At 41.6% G+C, this 23427-nt stretch overlaps 1 protein-coding gene across 1 annotated transcript in view; it reads right to left on the bottom strand.

Annotated features, from left to right (window-relative positions):
• The window catches only part of LOC120526306 (ras-related protein Rap-1A), a 118057-nt gene that overhangs the window by 5459 nt on the left and 89171 nt on the right, over nt 1-23427 (bottom strand). Inside the window, exon 5 of the mRNA XM_039749435.1 lies at nt 15889-16029. Coding sequence (XP_039605369.1) covers nt 15889-16029 — 141 coding nt within the window. The remainder of the gene's footprint in view (nt 1-15888; nt 16030-23427) is intronic.

Here is a 23427-nt window from a genome sequence, read left to right as displayed (position 1 = left end):
GCACCTAATGTGCCCCAAAAAACCTTCCCATGATGCATCTGTTCTGCCCCTCTCTATATCGGTTTTCTTCTTAAACGCCACTGCTAAGACTTCCAAGTTACGACTTGAGCCAGTGGAATGAAGACACCAGATACATCGGGAGAGCTGGGATTTCATCTTCTTATTAGCGCACCCTCTTGAGATGTGCAATACTCTTAACATACTGTATGTGGAAATATCAAGATCTCATTTTCATTTCATCTTTATATGCACATAAAATAACGTAATAATCTCTAAATATATAATCTTCATTTGGATCTTGATCTTTGTTTGTCCGCGAATGAATTAGAAGAAGCAGCACTAGATGGCAGTAGAGAGACAGCTAAAACATAGGCATTGCATTAAGAATCTCCTCCAGGCTTATACTGCTGAAGACTGTAGTACGCCAGTCACACCTCAAAACACAGACATTCAAACTAAACAAATTGTTGTGCTTTAAATTAACTAAAGGATCTTCATTTAGATCTTGATCTTTGTTTGTCCACGAATGAATTAGAAGAAGCAGCACTAGATGGCAGTAGACAGACAGCTAAAACATAGGCATTGCATTAAGAATCTCCTCCAGGCTTATACTACTGAAGACTGTAGTACTCCAGTCACACCTCAAAACACAGACATTCAAACTAAACAACTTGTTGTGCTTTAAATGAACTAAAGAGATCTTCATTTAGATCTTGATCTTTGTTTGTCCGCGAATTCCACGCATGTGTAGACCACCTTCCAGTTTAGTACGGTGTTGTTACTCACGGATGTCAACAATGTGCCGGAATAATGAAAGGGGTGGTGGACAGTGTTACGCTGGTTAGCTGCTGAGGCGCGGTTAGAGAATGAGATTGCTGAAGATAAAAGGTACGTGCCTACGTAACATATGAATGAAAGAAAGACAGTGGGTAAAATGAATGACAATGTAACAGCACGTTCCAGAAATTATTATTGTTACGCTAGAAGCGCGAGTGCTGCGCATCTCACAGTTGTACCGTGGCTTGCTCACATGTCAGTGAAGTGATCCCAATTTATGCTTTAAAGAGCCTGGATACCTATGTGTCCCCCTTTTATAACCATTGCTCCGTGTATATTGCCTTACTCTTTGGATTGCCACAGAGCAACCTGCGAGATTGGAGAAACGTTGAGAAGAGATTGTGAGAGGAAACGACAGCGTCGTGAAAACGGACAGAAGCAGAAATGCTCCTACACCACCACATAATTACGATTCAGACAGTGATTCCGAGTAGGCCGATCCTATCGAATCAATATCTAAGGGTTTTATTTTGTAATTTTGTTTCCCTTATAAAAAATCATAATGCTGTGCGACGAAGGGCCCAGTTCACGACTGGCAGCCGCGTTTAAACAGGGAGCCCTTCACAGACGACTTTAACACGCGCGACGTAGTTGGGCGCACATGGCTCGTACCATGTAATCATCCAGTATATTATTTAAACAAACATAAATGCAAATTTCATATATGGAAACACGTAAGTACACCTTTACTTTTATCACTACCACAAATGTCTAAATTTGGATCAAGTGCAAATGACTAACGCATTATTAAAGAGAATCTTCTTATATAATAATAATACATTTATATTATACCTTTCCCATGCTCAAAGCACTTCCCAGAAACTCATAATGAACAACAGGGCACACACAACATACATTGGTTTCAAATAATCCGCCTTAATAAAAAGACAAACGTCTATGTGTCTGTGAAGTTGCTATGTCTCTGCTATCCAACAGATGGCGCATGCATCACAAGCATTACCACCACATTTACAAATCCTGTGCCAAATTAAGTAACAGACACACAGCCACAGGACAGACTCACTGCACTGCAAATTTAATGCCAAGGTCTACGTCGGTGATTTAGGTGGCACAGCTTGTATCCGCATAAAATGACGTTTTGTTTGGTCTGCTCTTTTGTTATCGAATTGTGTCTTTATCATCAGGCCGAGATCAAAAGAGCTCCCTGAAGCTTTCAAAAAAGAAGGTTCTAGATGCCTAGGAGTCCGGGAAGGCATTTCAAAAGATCGCTTAAAAACTGGAAATCAACCACTGTATGGTACAAGTCGAGAAGATTTCAAACAACTGCCATCTTGTCCAGGCCAGGCCGTGCTAGCAAATTCAGCTCGAGAGAGGAAAGCAAGATGCTCAAAGAGGTCTCCAGAACTCCACAATCGTATCATGGGACCTCCAGGTGCTGTAGCTCTTGCCACTGCTTATGTCACAATGCAGGAGTCTACCACTAGAAATGCCATCTACATGGGAGGGCAGCCGGGAGGTAACCTTTGCTGTCCAAAAAGAACATCAGGATAACACAAAATGAACACCCAAATAAAGACCACGACTTGTAGAACAACGTGCTCTGGACCAGGCTGGAGGTTTTCACTCTGACCCTCTTTTAAATGAGTGCCCCGTTTGTGCTGCTAATTAACTTCTTGTGAATTCATTTTTAAAGATTTGTTCCCCAGAATTGCTTCATTTCTTTCCATAATTGGCACCCAAACAGAAATGTAATGTGAAGTGAGGGAGCCAACAGAAGACCACCTAAGTCAGGGCCTCAAACTCCAAGCAGCTGCTTAATGAGGTGCCGATTCTTGTCGTTAATTAAACCCGTTCTTTAATCTTGTGGCTTGTTGCTGCTCTTGTGGTGGATTAGCAGACATTTCTGAGTTTATTGATTTTCTATTTTCTGTTAAAATGTTTTGTGTGCCTGAGCAGATCGATATTCCTGAGACCTCCACCTTTCTTTATTTTAAAATATTGTATGACGGACGCAGTTTGCTGGTCATGTCTGGTATCTCATTATTGTTTGGCTGTTAAGAAAAAAAAAAAAACAATTACGGGTCTGAATCTTCAAGAGCGAGTCAAATAAGTTAATGAGGAGCAAAACCAGGTCCCTCATTAAGAAAAGGGTTAGAATGAAAACCTGCAGCCATGGTGGTCCTCCAGGACCGGAGTTGGCGACCCCTGCTCTGGACAGACAAAGAAATATAAGGTTACTCAACCATAGTACCAGAAGACATCTCTGACAAAAACAAAGACAGCATTTGATCAGAAGAAACTCCATTATGATGAGATCTTAGCGAGTTTGACCCCATGAATTATTGGTGGAAATGTTCTGGTTTGGGGCTGCTTTGCTGCGTCGGGGCGCCTAGGCAGCTCACCATCATAGAATTTTTCAATTTACCAGAGAGTGCTTGGGGAAATTGTGAGTCCAACTGTCAGAAGACTGACGCTTAACCAAAAGTGGACCTTGCAACATGACAATGACCCTAAAGCATACCAGTAAATCCACCGAGGGATGGCTGAAAAGAAAGAAATGGGTAGTTATGGAATGGACAAGTTAAAGTGTGGATCTAACATCTCCTCAAGATGCTGCTGGGTGGGACACACACACACACACACAGTAGACCCCCCAAACATCACATAAAAAAGATACCACTGCATGGAAGAAAGAGAACAACTTGTACCAGTCAAGGGCAAGGACTGCTAGAAAGTTAGGGGAGACGCCGACTTAAGGTGGTAATGGCAGCTACCAGAGCCAAGGGTGCCCTTACTCTTAACACAGATGGTAATGGTATATCTTCTCATTTTTCATCAAATACATTATTAAAAAAAAAATCCCTTTTTTAATTTCTTTTCAGTTACATCACCTTTATCCATACCAGGGGTCTCCAACTTTCTTTCCCCCTGAGAGCTACTTTTACAAAATGAAAATGGCCGCGAGCTACCGATGTTTTCTAACGTTTCTTCTCATCACTTATTTCAACCCAAACAAACTGAATACGCTTGTTCTGCCTGAACATTTATAAAATGTTGGTGTCCATAAATCACATTTTGCATTAAAACATCACAAAAAATATTGAGCTCACCTGCAAGTTCATTTTGTGCGTCTGTATGCATTGTCTAGCATATCTCACACTACTGAATTAAAACGCGAATGCTGTCAAAACAGAACAATGCAATTCCAAATCCACAGATCTGACTTCTTCATTTGTCATTTTGTCACATGTCACTGTGTCACTTTATTCACATGTGTGACGTGTTTTTTAGTTAGTCAGATGACTCAACAAGAGAGGCAGGTGTCTGGTGGAGTGGAGCCACTGAGGTTCTCTCTCATGGAGTCATTTCAATGTTCGTCTGTCCGTCTTGTTCTGAACTTTGACTTCATGACATTCACGTCAGACTCACAGAGGTATGGAGACCCAAACAAAGCAGACATTTTCAGAGCTGCAGCTTGGTGACGATTCTTATAATTATCGGGCTCTACTAAGCTCCAGAAATGCTGTTGAGACTTTAACTGCACATTAGTTTGAAACGGACATAACGTAATGGTCACGAGCGAGGGAACCGAAATGGAAATTACATAAGGCCACGGGGGGGTTTTAGGTGTGTGGTGGTAAATTACATATGGCCACTACTAACATATAAAATCCAATGTCTGTCTGTATGTCTGTCCGTTTTTCATGAGAGGACTACTTAATGGATTTAGATCTTTTTATTTTTCCTAGAATTTGCCTGAAAATTGCGGTTGATTTTGCGACTTCTCTCATTTCGCTATGTATCACAGTTCGCTTGCGGTTCCGATTTATTAGCGCGTATTCAAGTGACACACAGCGGGCCGAGGGGGGCCGGGGCCTTCCTCACTCACTTGCCAGATTCGTGCCGTGGTCCTTAACTCGGCTTAGCTAGCGAACGAGAGAAAAATTGATTTTAACTTTGTTTGATATTTAAAATCAAGTGTTACTCAGGTCTTGATGAGGTTGAGTCCGGATATTCTCTTAAGTGTACAGTAATCCCTCGCTATATCGCGCTTCAACTTTCGCGGATTTTAAATGTAAGCATATCTAAATATATATCACAGAGTTTCGCTGGTTCGCGGATTTCTGCAGACAATGTGTCTTTTAATTAATGCTACACGCTTCCTCAGTTTGTTTGCCCAGTTGATTTCATACAAGGGAAGCTATTGGCGGATGGCTTAGAAGCTACCCAATCAGAGCATGTATTACATATTAACTAAAACTCCTCAATGATATAAGATATGCTTCCCGCGGTGCTTCATTGTTTGCTTCTCTCTATCTCTCTGCCTGACGGAGGTGCTGTTTGCACAGAGGACACGGACGCTCCTCTACAAAATGCCGCTTTATCGGTGCTTCTGTATACTTAAAAGCACGTATTGATTTTTTGATTGTTTGCTTCTCTCTCTCTCTCTCTGAAATTCTCTGCTCCTGATGGCGCTCCTTTGAAGATAAGATATGTTTGCATTCTTTTAATTGTGAGAAAGAACTGTCATCTCTGTCTTGTCATGGAGCACAGTTTAAACGTTTGACTAAAGTGATGGTGATTCCATCGTTAGAAACCTTAATGTCGCATGCCCTAATGCAAAATCGTTTGTTTCTTGTTTTCCCGGTGCTCGTGTCCGAGATGTAATGAAACGTGCGCCAGCAGTCTACGAGAAACACAAGGAGAGGGCAGTTGGATCAATCGTCTTGCATGCCGCGTAAACGATATAAGGCACCGACAATCAGAAATCCTGAAGGCTGACTTCGCAGCTCTGATTAGAGACACGAAGGAGAGGACCCCATCGGCAAAGATCTTCGCTTGGTCCACTACCTCTCGTCAGACGATCCAACGAGTACTACAGTCGTCTGCTAGGGTTGAACAACTGGCTACAGGGTTTCTGCAAGAAGAAGGATGTCGGCTTCATCAACAATTGGAATCTCTTTTGGAAAGGCGCGTCTCTTCAAGCGTGATGGCCTGCATCCAACAGTTTCGGCGCCGGGTCCTCTCCGAAAACATATCAAGGTAATTCATTTTTCTTGACTATCTATCTCTGCTCTTAACCCCTTCCGAAATAATACTGCTGTGCCAGGACATGATGAATGTTTAATAGAGTCTTCCGTTAAAGTTCACACCATTAATACTGTAATAAGCAATCTCAATGCACGTAGAAAACCTAGGAAATACGGCATAAACTCCAATAATCTAATTAAAATCACTATTTTAGAGGAACAATGTATTAAAACTATAAAACAGATCACAGATTAAACAAAAATATACACAGAGCGCTAATAATAATAATTTAGTTCCTATTCCAAATAACAATAACGCATATAGTACTCATCTCTGCACCTCCAAACATTAAATATGGCACTATTAAATGTCAGAGCTTTAACTAACAAAACGTTTTTATCAACGATCTTATTAGTGATAAAAATAGATCTTATTGCACTAAATGAAACATGGCTGAATTCAGATGCGCGTCAGTTTTAATCGAATCTGCCCCGGATTACAGTTTTACTCATTCAAACCGCCAGGGAAAAGGGGGCGGATTGGCTAACATTTACTCGAGCGATTAAAATGTAAAGATGTCAGTTTTGGTAAGTTCAAGTCCTTTGAGTATCTCCGTTGTTATTCATGGAGATTCTCAAGTTCTAATACTATCCGTGTATAGACCTCCTAAATATAACGCGCGTTTTTGAGGAATTCTCTGACTTAATGTCAATTTTAATTACTAACTATGACACACTCCTAATAGTTGGCGACTTTAATTTTCATATAGATAATCAGTGTGATCTAAAAGTAAAAGAATTTATGAACCTCCTGGATTCTTTTGATTTGAGACAACTCATAAATCAGCCTACACATAAAGCAGGTCATACATTAGACTTAGTGATTACTAAAGGACTGAAAGTTGATATAAAACAGATCATTGATATTGGTCTATCAGACCATTTTCTTCTACTTTTAATATAGAAATAATGATAAAAACACTCATGAGAAGCATATTGTTAAAAACGCTTCTTTGATTCGCAGCAGCTTTAAAACTTACAAACATTTTAAGCAATCAGTCCGTTTATAGTGCCAGCTATAATAGCGAGGACAATGTAAATAGTAAGGTGGAAAGATTTAATTCTAAAGTGAGAGCTGCTGTTGACATAGTTGCACCTGAAAAGACAGTGAAAAAATCTTCTAGCATTGTATACCATGGAAGACCCAAAGAGTGTCTGATTTAAAGAGAACATGCCGTAGAGCTGAGCGTCAATGGAGGAAGAGTAAACTTACTATCCACCACGAAATACTAAAAGTCAAAATAACAGAATACAATAACACTGTCCGTCTTGAGAGACGCTATTTCTCTAATATTATAAATAACAATGCTAGTAATCCTAGAGTCTTATTTTCAACAATTGATCGCCTACTAAACCCAGGTAGCTCAAAGGAATGCCTCCTAAGTGCTTCCAGTGAAACCTGTGAGGCTGTCGCTGTATTTTCAATCAAAAATTAATGATATTAGAAATAACATAGTATATCTCCCCAACACTAAGGATCCCCTAAACCCCAACATCCTGTTATAAACAAATTAAACTCTTTCACTAGGATAGATTTACCTGATTTACAAAAATAATATCTCAATTAAAACCCTCCACCTCGTCCTTGACCCGATACCAACAAGGTTTTTCAAAGAAGTATCAGGCGTGCTAATTGATAATGTTCTTGACATAGTAAATTCGTCACTAGATACTGGGGTCTTCCCAGACTGTCTTAAGACTGCTGTAGTTAAACCCCTACTTAAGAAACATAATCTTGACCCTCGCTCTTGAAAATTTTAGACCCATCTCTAACCTGCCCTTCTTAAGTAAAGTTCTAGAGAAGGCAGTCATTATGCAGTTAAATGACCACCTAAATAAACATGCTATTCTTGATAAATTTCAGTCAGGTTTTAGAACAAATCACAGCACAGAAACTGCACTCGTTAAAGTAGTAAATGACTTGCGGGTAAATGCAGACAGAGGCCATTTATCTGTTCTCATCCTCTTAGATCTGAGTGCTGCATTTGACACCATTGATCACAACATTCTTAGAAATCGCCTTAGTCAATGGGTGGGCCTCTCTGGCAGTGTCTTAAATTGGTTTGAATCCTACCTGACAGGGAGAAAATATTTTGTTAGTTGTGGGAATTACAACTCAAGACACATGATATCCAATATGGTGTTCCACAAGGCTCTATCCTGGGTCCGCTGTTATTCTCAATCTACATGCTTCCGTTAGGTCAGATTATCTCAGGGCACAACGTGAGCTACCACAGCTATGCTGATGACACACAGCTGTACTTATCAATAGCACCTGATGACCCGATTCTATTGATTCACTAACACAATGTCTGACTAGTATCTCAGAATGGATGAATAGTAATTTTCTCAAGTTAAATAAAGAGAAAACTGAAATTTTAGTGATCAGCAATAATGGATACAATGAGGCTATTAGAAATAAACTGGATACATTAGGATTAAAAGTCAAGACGGAGGTAAAAAGCTTAGGGGTGATTGTTGACTGTAATCTGAATTTTAAATCACATATTAATCAGATCATTAGGACAGCATTTTTCACTTAAGAAACATAAGTAAAGTTAGACCTCTTATATCACTGAAAGATGCTGAGAAATTAGTTCACGCGCTTGTTTTCAGTCGACTAGATTACTGTAACGCACTCCTCTCAGGACTACCCAAAAAAGATATAAATCGTTTGCAACTAGTGCAGAATGCAGCTGCTAGAATCCTAACTAGGAAAAGAAAATCAGAACACATTACTCCAGTTTTGATGTCACTACACTGGTTACCTGTGTCATTCAGAATTGACTTTAAAATTCTGCTTATGGTTTATAAAGCCTTAAATAATCAATATATCGGAATGTCTGACACCTTATATTCCAAATCGTAACCTCAGATCCTCAAATGAGTGTCTCCTTAGAATTCCAAGAACAAAACTTAAAAGAAGTGGTGAGGCCCTTCTGCTGTTATGCACCTAAAATCTGGAATAGCCTGCCAATAGGAATTCGCCAGGCTGATACAGTAGAGCACTTTACAACACTGCTGAAAACACATTACTTTAACATGGCCTTTTTATAACTTCATTTTAATCGTAATTTAACTTAATCCTGATACTCTGTATGTTCAATTCATCATAACAACTATTCATGGTGGCTCTAAAATCGGTACTGACCCCTACTCTCTTTTCTGTTTCTTTTTCCGGTTTCTTTGTGGTGGTGGCCTGCCACCTCCACCTACTCAAAGCTTCATGATGCTCCAACAATGATGGACGGATTAAAAGGAAGAAGTCTACGTGACCATCATCATCATCAAGCCCTTCCGTGAGAACCCTAAATCCAAAGAGGACTGTTTCATTTATGTTAGGTAGAATGCCCAGAGGGGACTGGGCGGTATCATGGTCTGGAATCCCTACAGATTTTATTTTTTCTCCAGCCGTCTGGAGTTTTTGTTTTTCTGTCCCCTGGCCATTGAACCTTACTCTTATTCGATGTTAATGTTGATTTATTTTTTATAATTATGTCTTTCATTTTTCTATTCTTTAATATGTAAAGCACTTTGAGCTACTGTTTGTATGAAAATGTGCTATAGAAATAAATGTTGTTGTTGTTGTTGTTTTGTAAAGGGTGTTATTTCATGTCTAGAGGGCTCTAATAATGTTAACAGGGTGGGAGAGTTTATAAGGGCTTCAAATATATAAAAATAACCATACAAACATACGGTTTCTACTTCTACTTCGATTTTCACCTATCGCGGGGGGGTCTGGAACGCAACCCCCGCGATCGAGGAGGGATTACTGTACGCCACATTGAAAAGACAGACTGCAATTCAAATTGCGGATCGTGATTTTGTGTTAAAAGGATTGTGATGTGATTTGTTAGAAAGATCGCCCACCTCTAATTTGACTTATTGAGTTTTCAAATTTATGTAGGATTCATTAACCCTTTGGTGAGCTACTGGTAGCTCGCGAGCGATGTGTTGGAGACCCCTGATCTGTAGATACTATTTAAACAAGGATCAAATCTTGATATGTCCACATATGTTTAAAAAAAAAACACAAAAAACGAAACAACATTTCATGGGGTGCACTTACCTTTTCACATGGCTGCGACACTCTCAGTATAGCAGACGGTGGTCCCACCAGAGGCCTACTTTATTTTTAGCTCAGTTACAATGAACGTGGCATTGTCTCAATTTGTTTTATGCCCCGTTTTACCAGCTGTATGTGTGTTAACGTAAGGTTTAGCAATTTACTGTTAACGCAGGGTCTAAATAAAACATTTGCCCCCCCCTTGCACTTCTTTCAGAAAATTGTTGCAACTGTACATATGCTTTGGTCTTGATATGCATGTTGATTTCTTTGCTTTTGAACACCACGAAAAGGCAGAGGACAAAAGAAAAAAAGAAGTCAAATCTGATCTCATTCCATACAGATCTCAAGAAATGGACTGGCCAAAATGATTGGAACACACGACTTAATATTTAGTGTCACACCAACTGTTTTGTGCAACCATCTGGACTCATTCCTAGCCACTTCAAAACTCTCCAGCATTTTGTCTTCAACCATTTCTGCACGCTTTCTGCACGTCTTGCTGGACGACCCATGACCTCTGATGGAGACTCAGCTTTCTTACCGACACTGGGCCCTACACATGGCTGGCTCTCCAAAGCTCTTTGGTAGTCTTCACATTTCATGATGCCATCAACACAATCAAGGCATCCAGTGCCAGAGAGGTAGCAAAGCAACCCCAAAATATCTGTGAGCCATGTTTGTCACGTTTGACTCTCTGTGGTCATTAAAGACCCCCAGGCATCTTTCGAAAACAGTAGGGTGTAACCCGATGTCCTGGCTAAATTACCTTTCATGGCCTAGTCATTCTGGTCCCCTAATCATCCCCTTGTCTCTCTCACCACCTCATCATCACATAGGTAGTAATGTGCGGTGAGTGTACTGGCGCAATAATGGCTGTTGTCACATCATCCAACTGGGTGCTGCATAATGATTGTGGTTGAGGTGGTTCCCCTCTGCCTAAGCACTTTGAGTAGCGAGAAAAGCGCCACATACAGTCGGTATAGAAAAGAATCCCCCCCTTCCAAATATTCCCTTCTTTTTTTTTTTTTGCTTTACAGCCTTAAAGTAAAAGACACAAACCAATATTTCTTCCCAGCTTTACATACTCAGTGCAGCCGATAACATCCAAGTGAAAGCTATCACAGCTACAGTTCAGAAAAATGATAAAAAATCAAAACCAAGACCTACTGAGATTAATAAAGGATCACCCCCCCCATGTCAATGTATTTTGTTGACCCCCATTTTGCTTTAATGCCAGTCTTGAGTCTGTTGTGGTTCTTCTCTGTCCGCTTTGCACATCTAGATTGAGTAACATTTGCCCCCCACTCTTCTTTACAGTTTAATAAGTTTGGTCAAATTGGATGGTGGGCGTTGGTGGTCTGGTATCTTCAGATCTTTCCACAGATGTTCAGTGTGATTTAGGTCTGGGCTCTGACTGGCCACACCTGGACATTCACTTTTATCTCCTTCAGCCTCTGTGTGATCAGTTTTGCTGTGTGCTTCTGGTCGTTGTCATGTTGAGAGGTGAACATTCTGCCCATCTTCAACTTTCTGGTAGAGGGTAGCAGGTTTTCCTCAAGAATTTGACGGGATTTCACCCCATCCGTTTTTCCTTCTACCCTAACGAGAGCCCCGGCCCTGCGGTAGAGAAACACCCCCACAATAGGATGCTGCCCCTCTCCATGCTTTACTGTCGTTATGGTGTGTTGTGGATGGTGAGCTGCATTGGTGGACCATTTGGTATTGAGGCCAAATAGTTTGACCAGAAGACCTTTTTTCTACTTGACATCAGAATCTTCAAGGTACATTCTGGCAAAGCTCAAACGAGCCATCATGTGGCCTTTCTTCAGAAGTGGCTTTTTTCCTTGCGACCCTCCTGAACAAGTCACCCTTGTGGAGCGCTTGTCAAATTGTTGTCACCTGCACATAATGGCCACTCTTTGCCATTAAATTCTGTAACTCCTTAAAAGTGACCAATGGCCTCTCAGTAGCCCCTCTTACCAGTTTCCTCCTTGCTCTTCCATCCAGTTTTCAGGGCTGGCCGGGTCCAGGGAGGGTCCTAGTAGTACCAAGCACTTGCCACTTCTTTATGATGGACTTTACTGGGCTCCTTGGGATTGATAAAGCCTTTGAGATGTTTTTGTCTTCATCTCCTGCCTTATGTCTGTCCACAACTCCATCCCTGAGATCTTTTGAAAGTGTCTTGCCACCCATAGTTAGTTGTTTCCTGTCAGTTGCACCACCAAGCAAGGGAATGAATGGACCGGGAACAGCTTCACTAATCTCATGGAATACAACTGATCACAGGTGGAAGGAAGCCAGTAACTGCAATGGAAATGGGGGGCACGGACACCTGATGGGGTTTAGGAGGGGGGCTCCTTTAATCATCTCAGGATTTCTTGTTTTTGATTTTTTGAAATTCTTCAGAACTCTAGCTGTGATATCTTCCACTTGGATGTTTTAGATTGCATTGCGTAAATAAAGCTGGAAAAAATATTGGTTTGTGTGTTTTTATTTAAGGCTGTAAAGCAAACAAAAAATGGGAATATTTCAAAAGGGGGGGATTCTTTTCTATACCCACTGTAGGTAGTGCAGTGAGTGCACTGGCACAATAATGGCTACTGTCGCATCATCCAAGTGGGCGCTGCACAATGATTGTGGTTGAAGTGGTTCCCCTCTGTCTGAGCACTTTGAGTAGCGAGAAAAGCGCTATATATTATTATTATTATTATTATTATTATTACAATAATATTATTTATTATAAAAAATTATTTTGGGTCAAGACGTGATCATCTCGGGGAGACACTTTGAAGTCCCGCAAGACTTCTTCCACGTTATGCCCTACTTACAATTTCTCGGAGACACTTTAACGTCCCATGAGACAAAAGGACAGCTGCTGTACAGGCTTTTAAACGATCAACGCGCAGCGCGACAAGCAGAACACGCAGCTCAGTAGCAACAATCCGTCCAGCAGCCGATCCGTCTTTAGCTTGTGTTCAGCCCTTCACAACGTGAGCAGCAGAGACGTGACGTGGCTAGCTTGAAGCACAACCCCGGGGGTGGGTGAGCGAAGCCCCCTAGTTATTAATATTATTACAAACATGATGTAATGGGACCCCAACAAACATTCTCCACTTATTGCAAATAATATCAGGTAGTGACACACGCAAAAAACAGCATTTCTAGTAATAGAAGCAGCCGACTGCAGAACGGGCACTCAGAAGGTGGGTGACAAACTAGAGGTGCTCAGCAGATAAAGCCATCAGAACTCAGAAGGATGCAAGTGCAGGACAAACTGGAGGAAAGACAAGGGACCCAGTGGTCACCAATTCAAGCAAAGTTGTGCAGGAAGGTGGCCAGATGGAAATGAGCAGAGAGATCTTTTAGATGTAGATGGGAGTGCCGGAAGAGTGCAGCGCATGTTGAATGGTCGCTAGCAGAGTGTGGCAAAAGACTGCAACAACAGAGAAGGCAAAATAAATACAAATGGGGGCAAAGAAAGCTTTTTCCTTACCTATATGACCATCTGCAAGCAAAAAGAAGGCAACCGAGTTAAGCAACATTGGCCAGCAGCCACCTCGGCAGTCACATTGCGGGAGCTGCACTAAGAGAGCAAAACATTGGGACCGCACTGGTCTCAGCTATGGGGAAGTGGGCCGGGTTCGAATAAACAACTCTGAGGCAATGCAAAAAAAAAAAAAAAAAAAGTACAAATCATCTGAAAAGTCATCTGGAAGATGGGATCAAGTTAGTATCACTACACAAGTCTGCACACAATGAGGGTTAGGTGAAGTGGAAAAGATGACAGGTTTAAAAACAAGAAAAATGGCGAGTTAAAAAACAGAACGTGATGACGGTGTAAAAAAACAACACCTCGTAGCGAGGTAGTCAGGAAAAACAAAACATCAGACATGTCCGACAATCCAATCAAGTCTTACAGAGGTAGCTTACCTGGAAAGACGGCTTAACCCTTTGAACCCAGCAGGCCACCAGCCGCATGGTGGTATATACCAGAATGGCCAGAGTAACGGCCATCCTATCTGATGTCATAATGGCCTAAGCGTACACCGCTGTTACTCACCTCGATTCTTGAAAGGCCGCTACACGGCTCTGCCATCCTAACCCGGCTGGCTGGAATATCGACCTTCTCTAAATTAGACGACACACATAACATACCGCTGTCTAGTTACGCTACTGGGTTTTTACCTGCAGGTCAGTTTGTTTTTGCTCTCTAAGATTTCAAGAAGAAAACGGAAAAGGATTTCAGCTGTAGTTTAGGACGATTAACTCAAAAAGATCGAGGCTTGGCGAGTGCCCACAAGTCCATGCAGGCCATGACAGATTTTGCCCTCTTGCTCCATGGGAGGCGCCTTCACCCACCACATTAGGACGGGCGCATTACGGCGTGGCAAGTGCTGTCAAACTCCAAACCTGCCACTGGGCCCTGCTGCTGGCAGCACCATGTCAGAAGGAGTTCAGGAAAGATGTGGGGCAATCCATAGGAAGACGGTGAAAATCACGAGTGGTCTTCTTGTGCATGACTTCTTGCACTGAAAGCGGTTTTGAAGCAAATCACTCAAATGTGCAGTTTTGGTATTACGTCCTTATAATGGATGGTAGAAAAATTACGAAAGCGGCGAGACTGAAAGCAATACGGCTTGTTCTACTTATCAATCTGTTGCTATAACATTGTGGCTTACCATCATATGATCATGCAAGTAGTCCATTTGTGAAATTTCCTCGCTACTAAATATTCCACGGACAACGTTCAGTGGTAATATAACAAAGTGGAAGCAACTGGGAACAACAGCAAGTCAACCATGAAGTGGTAGGCCACGCCAAATCACAGAGCGGGGAGACAGCGCATGCTGAGGTGGGCACAAGTCGCCAACTTTCTGCAGTGTCAATAGCTACAGCTCAAGAGAGAGAGCTACATGGAATGGGTCTCCATGGCCGAGCAGCTGCAGCCAAGCCTGACATCACCAAGTGCAATGCAAAGCGTCGGATGCAGTGGTCTAAAGCCCACCAGATGCCATTGGACTCTCGAGCAGTGCAGATGTGTCCTCTGGAGTGACGAATCACACAATTCGATGGACGACTCTGGCCAGAAGAACGGGACTCGCCTGACTGCATTGTGCCAAGTTTACAGTTTAGTGGTGTGGGGTTGGGCCTGGCCCCTCAGTTCCAGTGAAAGGGACTCTAAATGATTCAGCATAGGAATCCATTTTGGACAATTTGTGGGACCAGTTTGGAGATGGCAACATGACTACGCACACACCAGTGCATAAAGTAAGGCCTGTAAAGAAATGGAGGAGCGAGTTTGGTGTGGAGGCCTGCACAGATAAGAGCCCTGAGCGACCTCAACCCGACAGAACACCTTTGGGATGAATTAGAGCGGAGACTGCGAGCGAGTGAGCCAGGCCTTCACATCCAACATCAGTGCCCGACCTCACAAAGGCTCTCCTGGTCCCAAATTCCCATAAACACACTCAGTCCTACACCTCGTGGAAAGCCTTCCCAGAAGATGTTAGAACTGCAAAGGGTGGGTCGACTCCATATTACAGCCTATGTATTAAGAATGGGAAATCATTAAAGTTCATGTGTGTGTAAAGGCGGGCATCCCAACACTTTTGGTAATGTAATGCAATAATAACATTTTCATTTTATAATTTGAAAAACTTTCAAAATAGTTCAAAATTGCTGGGAAGGGCAGGGTTCAAAGGGTTAAAAAACCATTGTTCCCTCTCTTTTTAAATCACTTTATCACCAAAACGTTCTAACAATAGGCTTTACTAAAATATGGAGGGGTGCGCCATGAAAGGTACCATCTGCTCTTTAATTTCATGCCACACCAGCTGCCACTCTGCTCATCAGTCAAGCTTGGGGTTCGCATGCCGGTTACTTTTCCTCTACTCAGAGCCCCCTTAGTTTCTTCTGCTCGGTTGCACTTACATCTTCTGTGTCCTTCACCCGGAGGATTTGTTCCCTCAAGTCCTGGAGGTCATTAAATGTTGACTGTGCTGTAATAGAATATACTAACGCAAACCCCTGCCCGTTCTTCATGTACAGGTCTCTCATTGCTGTAAATTGCTCCTATCAGGGAGAAAGAAAAAGGGAGACATTGGTTAGCATTGTGGATGCATAAGGCGTTCATACTGGAGGACTTAACAACCACAGGAAAAAGAATAGAATTTTTTACAGCACTTGTTTTTCTTCCTTGTTGAAAAAAACATACTTGGCTCATTTTTTCCTTTGGTAAACATAACATAACATTCATCAACAAGAACACAGGGACACACATGGGGACTTGTTAAAGGCATATTTCACACAAATGATAGGTTTTTCTTCACACAGAGAACAACAGAGCAAAGATTAAGTGACCAAATAATGCGATAGACAGTGGAAATTTAGGGACATTAAAATCTCAGCCTGATCTTACTTTTGAAAAGTAGCTTTGTTGGGTTGAATGGCCTGTTCTTGTCACAATTGCTCTAATACTCTAATCCAAGTTAGAGGCTTCGGCCGGTAACCTCAAAGGCAACATTTTCACCATTCGTTCAAAATAAAGCACAGCTCAAGGAGCAGATTCCTCCAGTGGCCAGGGAGGAATAACGGCTTTGGAATTTCAAAGAATACCTCTGGATCCATGGGACCGTTCATAGTGAAAATCCACCAGTGGTGTGCAAAAGTGAAGTCGAACAAATGACTGAAAAGGAGCTAAGGAGACCAGAGGGGGCGAAACAAAAAAAGAAAGAGTGACAGGAGGAGAAGAAGTGGGGCAGATGATGTACAGTGTGTTCCTGCCATGGAATTGTGGTCGTAAAATTGTGTAGGCACTCCGAGCCACCAGCCAATGAATTGAACTGAGTGCTTATTTGTGGTGTCGGCGAGATGAGAAAATGAGTAAGCAATGCCATAAATAGAGAGGAAATAAAACACACACAGCAAGTTAACATGTGGACAGTTATAGGAAACACCTTCTCGATGATTCTGACTGGGGTGGTGGTGGTGGGTTTGGGCAATACCAGGTATTAGTGCAATGGCCAGGCTTACATTTCCTACATTCATACATAAGATAGATAGATAGATGGATGAAGGGCACTGATAGATAGAGAGAGAAAGAGATAGATAGATAGAGATAGAGAGAGAGTTAGATAGAGAGAGAGTTAGATAGAGAGAGAGTTAGATAGATAGATAGATAGATAGATAGAGAGATAGATAGAGAGATAGAGAGATAGATAGATATGAAAGGCAGTATAGGGAAAGATAGATAGAGAGATAGGGAGAGAGAGAGAGAGAGAGAGAGAGAGAGAGAGAGAGAATTAGATAGGGAGAGAGAGAGATAGAGAGATAGATATGAAAGGCACTATATAATAGAGAGATAGAGAGATAGAGAGAGAGAGAGATAGAGAGATAGATAGATAGATAGATAGATAGATAGATAGACAGACAGACTACGATTTGGTCATTGAAAAGGAAATCACACCCCATGAGGGTGAATGATTACCACGAAAGACAGCAGCAGACATCTTCTTTTACAATGGCTGAAATTCAAAATATTGGTATTTTTGTTCAAAATTGTAATTGCAGTTTGTGACAAATGTCTTGGATGAGTGCAGTAAGAGTTTTGAAGCTTTTATTTCCTGGTGATGCCCCATTTGCCTCCATTGTAAAGATATTTTTAAAATTAACAGAAAAATCTTAACTTTAGAGCACAATTTTGCACGGCAAATGCATATATACAGTGGCTATAAAAAGTCTGCCAAAATCACAGATTTTGTGTAATAAAAAAATGAAACCAAGATAAATCGTGCCAGAACTTATTCCACCTTTCTGGCAAAGTTGCCATCAATACAAAGAAGGTGAAAACAAATCAGAAACTGTTTAGTGAAAAAAGAAAAAAAAATTGAAAATCTGGTACCATTAGTGTGCAGACCCCTTTTAATAATCGAGGATATGTCTGCATTCAGAATCAACCAATCACAAGAAGTCTCATCATCTCAGATTGTAGCCAGTAAACACCGAGGCTCTGACTGAGCTCAGGTAACGTTTGGCTGTTCCTGATGGATTATTCGGATATCCTCTTGGTTGTAAAACACTCCAAAAGCCATGGCAGTCTGCTAAGAGCTTTTAAAACGTAAACGGGATCTCACCATTGAAAGGCATCAATAAGGACAGGGGTACAAAAAAGTATCCAAAGCATTTAACATCCCATGGAGCACAGTGAAGGCAGTCATCAACTAGTGGAAAAAATATGACTCAACAGTGACTGTACCAAGATCAGGACATCCCTCCAAGACAGATGAGAAAACACAGAGAAAACCGGTCAGGGAGGTTACCAAGAAGCCTACAGAAATATTAAAGGAGCTTCAGGATTTTCGGGCAAATACTGGTTGTTCCCTGCATGTGACAGCAATCAGCCATATTCTTCATATGTCTGGGTTGTGAGGTAGGGCAGCAAGGCAATAGTCATTTCTCAGAAAGACAAAAAATCCAAGCCCCGCTAAATGTTGCCAAAAGGTCTACCCAATCTCCCTCAACCAAGTGGAAAAATATATTCTGGTCTGATGAGACGAAAGTTGAACTATTTGGCCAGAATTTCAAAAGGTATGTTTGGAGAAAAAAATAACAGAGCACATCATCCAAAGAACACACAGTGAAGTATGGAGGAGACAGCCTATGCTTTTTGGGGGCGGGGGGCGCTGCTGTTCTTCAGCTGGAACAGGGGTCTTTAGTCAAGGTGGATGGAATTATGAAGAAGCTCCAAGTATCAGTCTATTTTGGGGAAAAAAAAAAAAACTTCAAGCATCTGCTAGGAAGCTGAAGATGGAGATGGAAGAGAAACTTTCGGCACACCACCCACCCAAAGCATAGATCAAAATCAATAGGACCACCGTGGCTGCAGGTTTTCATTCCAACCCTTTTCTTAGTGACCCTCAATCTAAGAAAAGTTTTAAATTTAAAGCAGCAGAAATGGCTTCTAATTATGTGCGAACACTCTCAGCCTGCATCTGCCTTTCCTATTACACTATCACGTGATTAAAGTCAAACCGAAGCGAGGTATCATCGGACACGCCCACTCTGCTTCAAACGTCATCTCGCTAACTGTTGCGGATAGGGATCTGAAATTGAAGAGAATCGGGCCATGACTACTCCTCGAATTCCATCCTAACTTTTCACGTAACACACAAAATGTTCTAAGTTTCCATGTAACACGCAAAATAGCCAAACGAAAAATTTCCGACTTTTTCTCAATGCCCACTAATCCAAATCCTGCTTTGTCTACTTCTGAACGAACCGAAGATAATTCAGTCAGTGGGTTATCTGAGGTACAGCCACCGGTGTCCGGAAATGTACAGTTATTAAAGGATGACAACTCCGTCCGTTAGCAAAGTCTTCTGCGCCCGCGGCTCCGACGCCTGGAAGACAGTTTAAAGCGGCTTGGTTACAGGAGTTCGCTTGGTTACGGTATGACAAGGGAAAGATGCACTGCAGCTTTTGTGCACAAGCCGGACAAGAAATTGCTGGTAAGACAGAATTCATTTGTGGTACGAGCCATTTTAAAAAGGAAACTGTGAAAAAGCACGGTGAGGGTAAGAAACACAAGAATGCCAGAGACTGTGTGATCGCTAAGGTCTGCTCCTTGTGACATCCCCATAGCAAAGGCTGTGCAGCGTGCTTGTGAGAAAGTGACAGAAAATGAGATGAAAGAATTAAAAAATAAAATTCAATGCAGCATATATGATTGCACTGGAAGAAATACCATTCACAAAGTTTAAATTTCAAATTCTGCCGATGAAGAAGAATGGCATGGATGTGTCAAAAACATGATAATGGTACAGCATGTGCAGAGTTTGTAGGTTGCATTGCAGATGATTTAAGTAGTAATGTGCTGGAAGAAGCTTTAAAGGTAAACTACATCTCTGTTATAACTGATTGTGGAACAGATGTCTCAGGGAAAGGCAATGTCATCACATAGAGTACTGTAGGTATGCTGTATCTGATGGAACCCCTAAGACTCATCCAGTAGGTTTGGCTGAGATTGATTATGATCATGCAGAAGGGATTCAAAACACCATTAAATCACTGCTTCAGAATGCTGACCCAACCAACCCAAATTGGTGGGTACATAAAATGAGTGCTTTTGGAGCAGATGGTGCAAGCGTGAACATGGGTGCATCGGGGGGAATAGGGGGCACTTTTCAGAAAAGAGATAGGTGAACATGCTCTGTCTTTCCACTGTCTACCCCATCGGCTGGAACTGGCAATGCTAAACACACAAAGCTCAGTGCCAATGATTGAAAAAGTTTATAACCTTCTACAACTAGTGTGGAGAACGTATCATTTCAGTCCCAAAAGCAAGCAGAGTATAGGAGCAGAGTTAGGATGCACAGTACGAAACCCATAAGCAGTAAAAACTGAGCGCTGGTTGCCACACATTTATCGGGCACTCTCAGTTTTTCTCCATTCGGACTGTGAAACAGGTCAGGAGCAGTACACTGCTGTGCATCATCATATGGAGCACCTTGCAGTCATGTCCAAAAACATAGACATAAAGGGAAGAGCCAAACACATTGTTCAGCAAATGGAAAGCCTGTCTTTCGTTGCCTTTTGTCACTTTTTACATGACCTTTTTCCAGAGGTCTCAAAGCTCAGCCTTACACTTCAAAAAAAATTCTCATATACTTCCTCAGACAGTTGCTGCAATTGTGGGCTGTGTGGTAACAATTAAAGGACTGAAGGAAAATTCTTTGAGAGAAGGGAAGCTGCAGGAATTCTTACAGCACATAGGTTCTCAGCCTGAAGGTTCAGTGCAACAGGAAGGGCCATCAACAAGCAGGAATGAGAGGGCTGCAAGTAGCCACACAGTCATAACCTTCCAAAATGTTAAACTGAAAGGCCCCCAAAATCAGGCCACATTCAGAAGTGATCTAAAGGCCGCAATTGAAAAAACAGTTGACATTACTGTTAAAGAATTGGAGATCAGGTTTGCAAACATGATGTCAAGTGTTACACAGCACGGACATTCAAAGGGATCAGAAATCATCGAGTCATTTTCAGTGTTTTTTCATGATGCATGGCCAGAGGACATTGATAGCTATGGCAAGTGTGAGATAGACACACTTGTTAAATGGTACAGGGAGCTCTTATCAAACAATGGCTGTGATGTCACAGCTGTGCAGAAGGAACGGCTAATGCTGAACATATTAGTGAAGGGTCAGTTTATGGATAAGACTTACGGTGACCTATGGACAGTGAGGCTGAGCAAGGAGCCTTTCTGTACAGATTTTAAAAATCTGCTTCACTTAGTCGAAATAATGCTGGTGCTTCCGATATCTGTAGCTCAGTGCAAGCGAGGATTTTCAACACAAAACAGAATAAAATCAAAAGATGCGCAACTCCCTAAGTGTAGAAACACTGGAAGACTTGGTAAGGATCAGTACAGAGGGCCCGACACTTGAACTTTTTGACCCAGAGCCCAGTGTAAAGCGCTGGTTGTCAGCCAGCAAAAAAAAAGCGCAGACCAAAGTATACTGGCTGGCCTAATGATGCTGACATTGTAATGGTAAGTGACGACAGTGAACTTGAAGATGAATTCATTTCTTTATATTTGTACACTCATTGTGAAATGATTATTTCAGAAATGATTGTTTATAATCTATATATCTAATTCACTAAGGCAAGACACCCATGGAGAGCATGCCGGAAGGGGCGTGGATTCACTAAGCCGCCGACAAGTAATACACCTACGGCGCATGCAGGGAGGAGCCACGCCCACCAACTCCAAGACCATTGGATACGACGACAACTCGCAGAGCCACGCCCACCAACTCGGACACGATGACACAAAAAAAACGGCGTCATTTATATTTGTCTGTCGTAGAGGCCACATGCACTTCCGAGCCACGTTGACTGTTCATAGAGGCATGTTTCTCGTGTGTAAAACGGTTTGCGAGGGGTATCCCATGGGATCCTTAAAACAATCCTTTACAACGGAGGTTAAAACACAATGAAGTAAGCAGTCTTTAAAAACCGAGTTTTCAGTTATGATGCACGACCACGCGCACCAAACTGTTTTACACGCTACATACAGCAATTAGTGGATTTATATATATATATATATATATATATATATATATAGAAAAGCAGCCAAAACCAGAGCACACAGAGCAATGAAAAGTCTACGTGAGTCACAGGTGCATCTGGACTGTGCAAAGACGACAACGACTCGAGTGACGAGTTGGAGGTGGGCACATGAGCAGGCAGTGCGCCCGAGCGCCGTCCACCCACATCCCTCCATCTGGGAGGAGAAAACGCGATGGCAGTCCGCCAGTTTTCAGTCACGGATGATTGTGTGTTGGTTCGTTCTGTGCATTGTTACAATGTTGCTTTTCTTGCTGATTTATTACATTTACGATTTTTCAAATGTTAATTTTCTTCTCCCTGTGCTTAAAAATCATTAAAAAACCGGCCTGATTATACGGCGTCGGGTTGGCTAGTGTTTATTATTGTGTTAATTCTTGTGTTATGTGTAAGACATTTTCAGTGTTTGTATTTGTAGTGTTCCTTACACATGTTGTGTATAAGACTCTGGACTTGAAGTATTGCTTACTAGTAAACATTTGCACTGTTCACATTTATGTGTCATTTATTCTTCTGTTATTATTAGATTAGATAGATAGATTAGATAAAGACTTTATTGTCTTTAACTTTATTTTATATTATTATCTATAAGACCTTGCAGAGGACACTAGTAGGCAGGTCAAATAGCTCAGATAGGAGAAAAGAAAGGCAGTGTGAGGTAGATCGAAGAAACAAACAAACAATACAGGGAAATATTTGTTTATTTCACATTTGGCATGCGTAGAGATTATGGCTCCCAAAAAAAGCATTTGGCTCCTAAATATTTTGGGTTTATGAGCCAGTGGATCCCAAATTTTTTTTCTCCTGTCTGGAGCCCTGTGACCTGGTTTTTAATTAGACCCCTTTAATTGTTTCTTTTTCCTTAATTAGCCGCTAAACAATGAGATACAAAATGAACCAAATGACCAGCAAACTGTGTCCATCATACAATATCTCAGAATAAAGAAAGTTGAAGGTCTCTGGAATGCTGATCTGCTCAGGTCCACAAAACATTTGAACAGTTCACTTAGAAAAGAGAAAATCAAAAATTTCAGAAATGTCTGCTGTTGCACCATGAGAGCAGCAACAAGCCATGGAATTAAAGAACAAGTTGAATGAGCACCTAATTAAGCAGCTGGTTGGAGTGAAATTGGTTGGAGTTTGAGGCCCTGACTTAGTTGGTCTTCTGTTGGCTCACTCACTTCACATGTCATTTTCTGTGTGGGTGCCATTTAAGGAAAGAAACGAAGCAATTCAGAGGAACGAGGAAGAAATTCAGGAGAACAAATCTTTAAACAACTCAACTAAAATTAATTCAAAAGTTAAGTAGCAGCAAAAACAGGTCACTAGTTAATAAAGGGCTTAGAC

This window comes from Polypterus senegalus, chromosome 3 (assembly GCF_016835505.1).
Source record: "Polypterus senegalus isolate Bchr_013 chromosome 3, ASM1683550v1, whole genome shotgun sequence".
Lineage (NCBI taxonomy): Eukaryota > Metazoa > Chordata > Cladistia > Polypteriformes > Polypteridae > Polypterus > Polypterus senegalus.
Note: the sequence above shows the minus strand (reverse complement) of the source record. Positions and strands in the feature narration are given on the sequence as shown.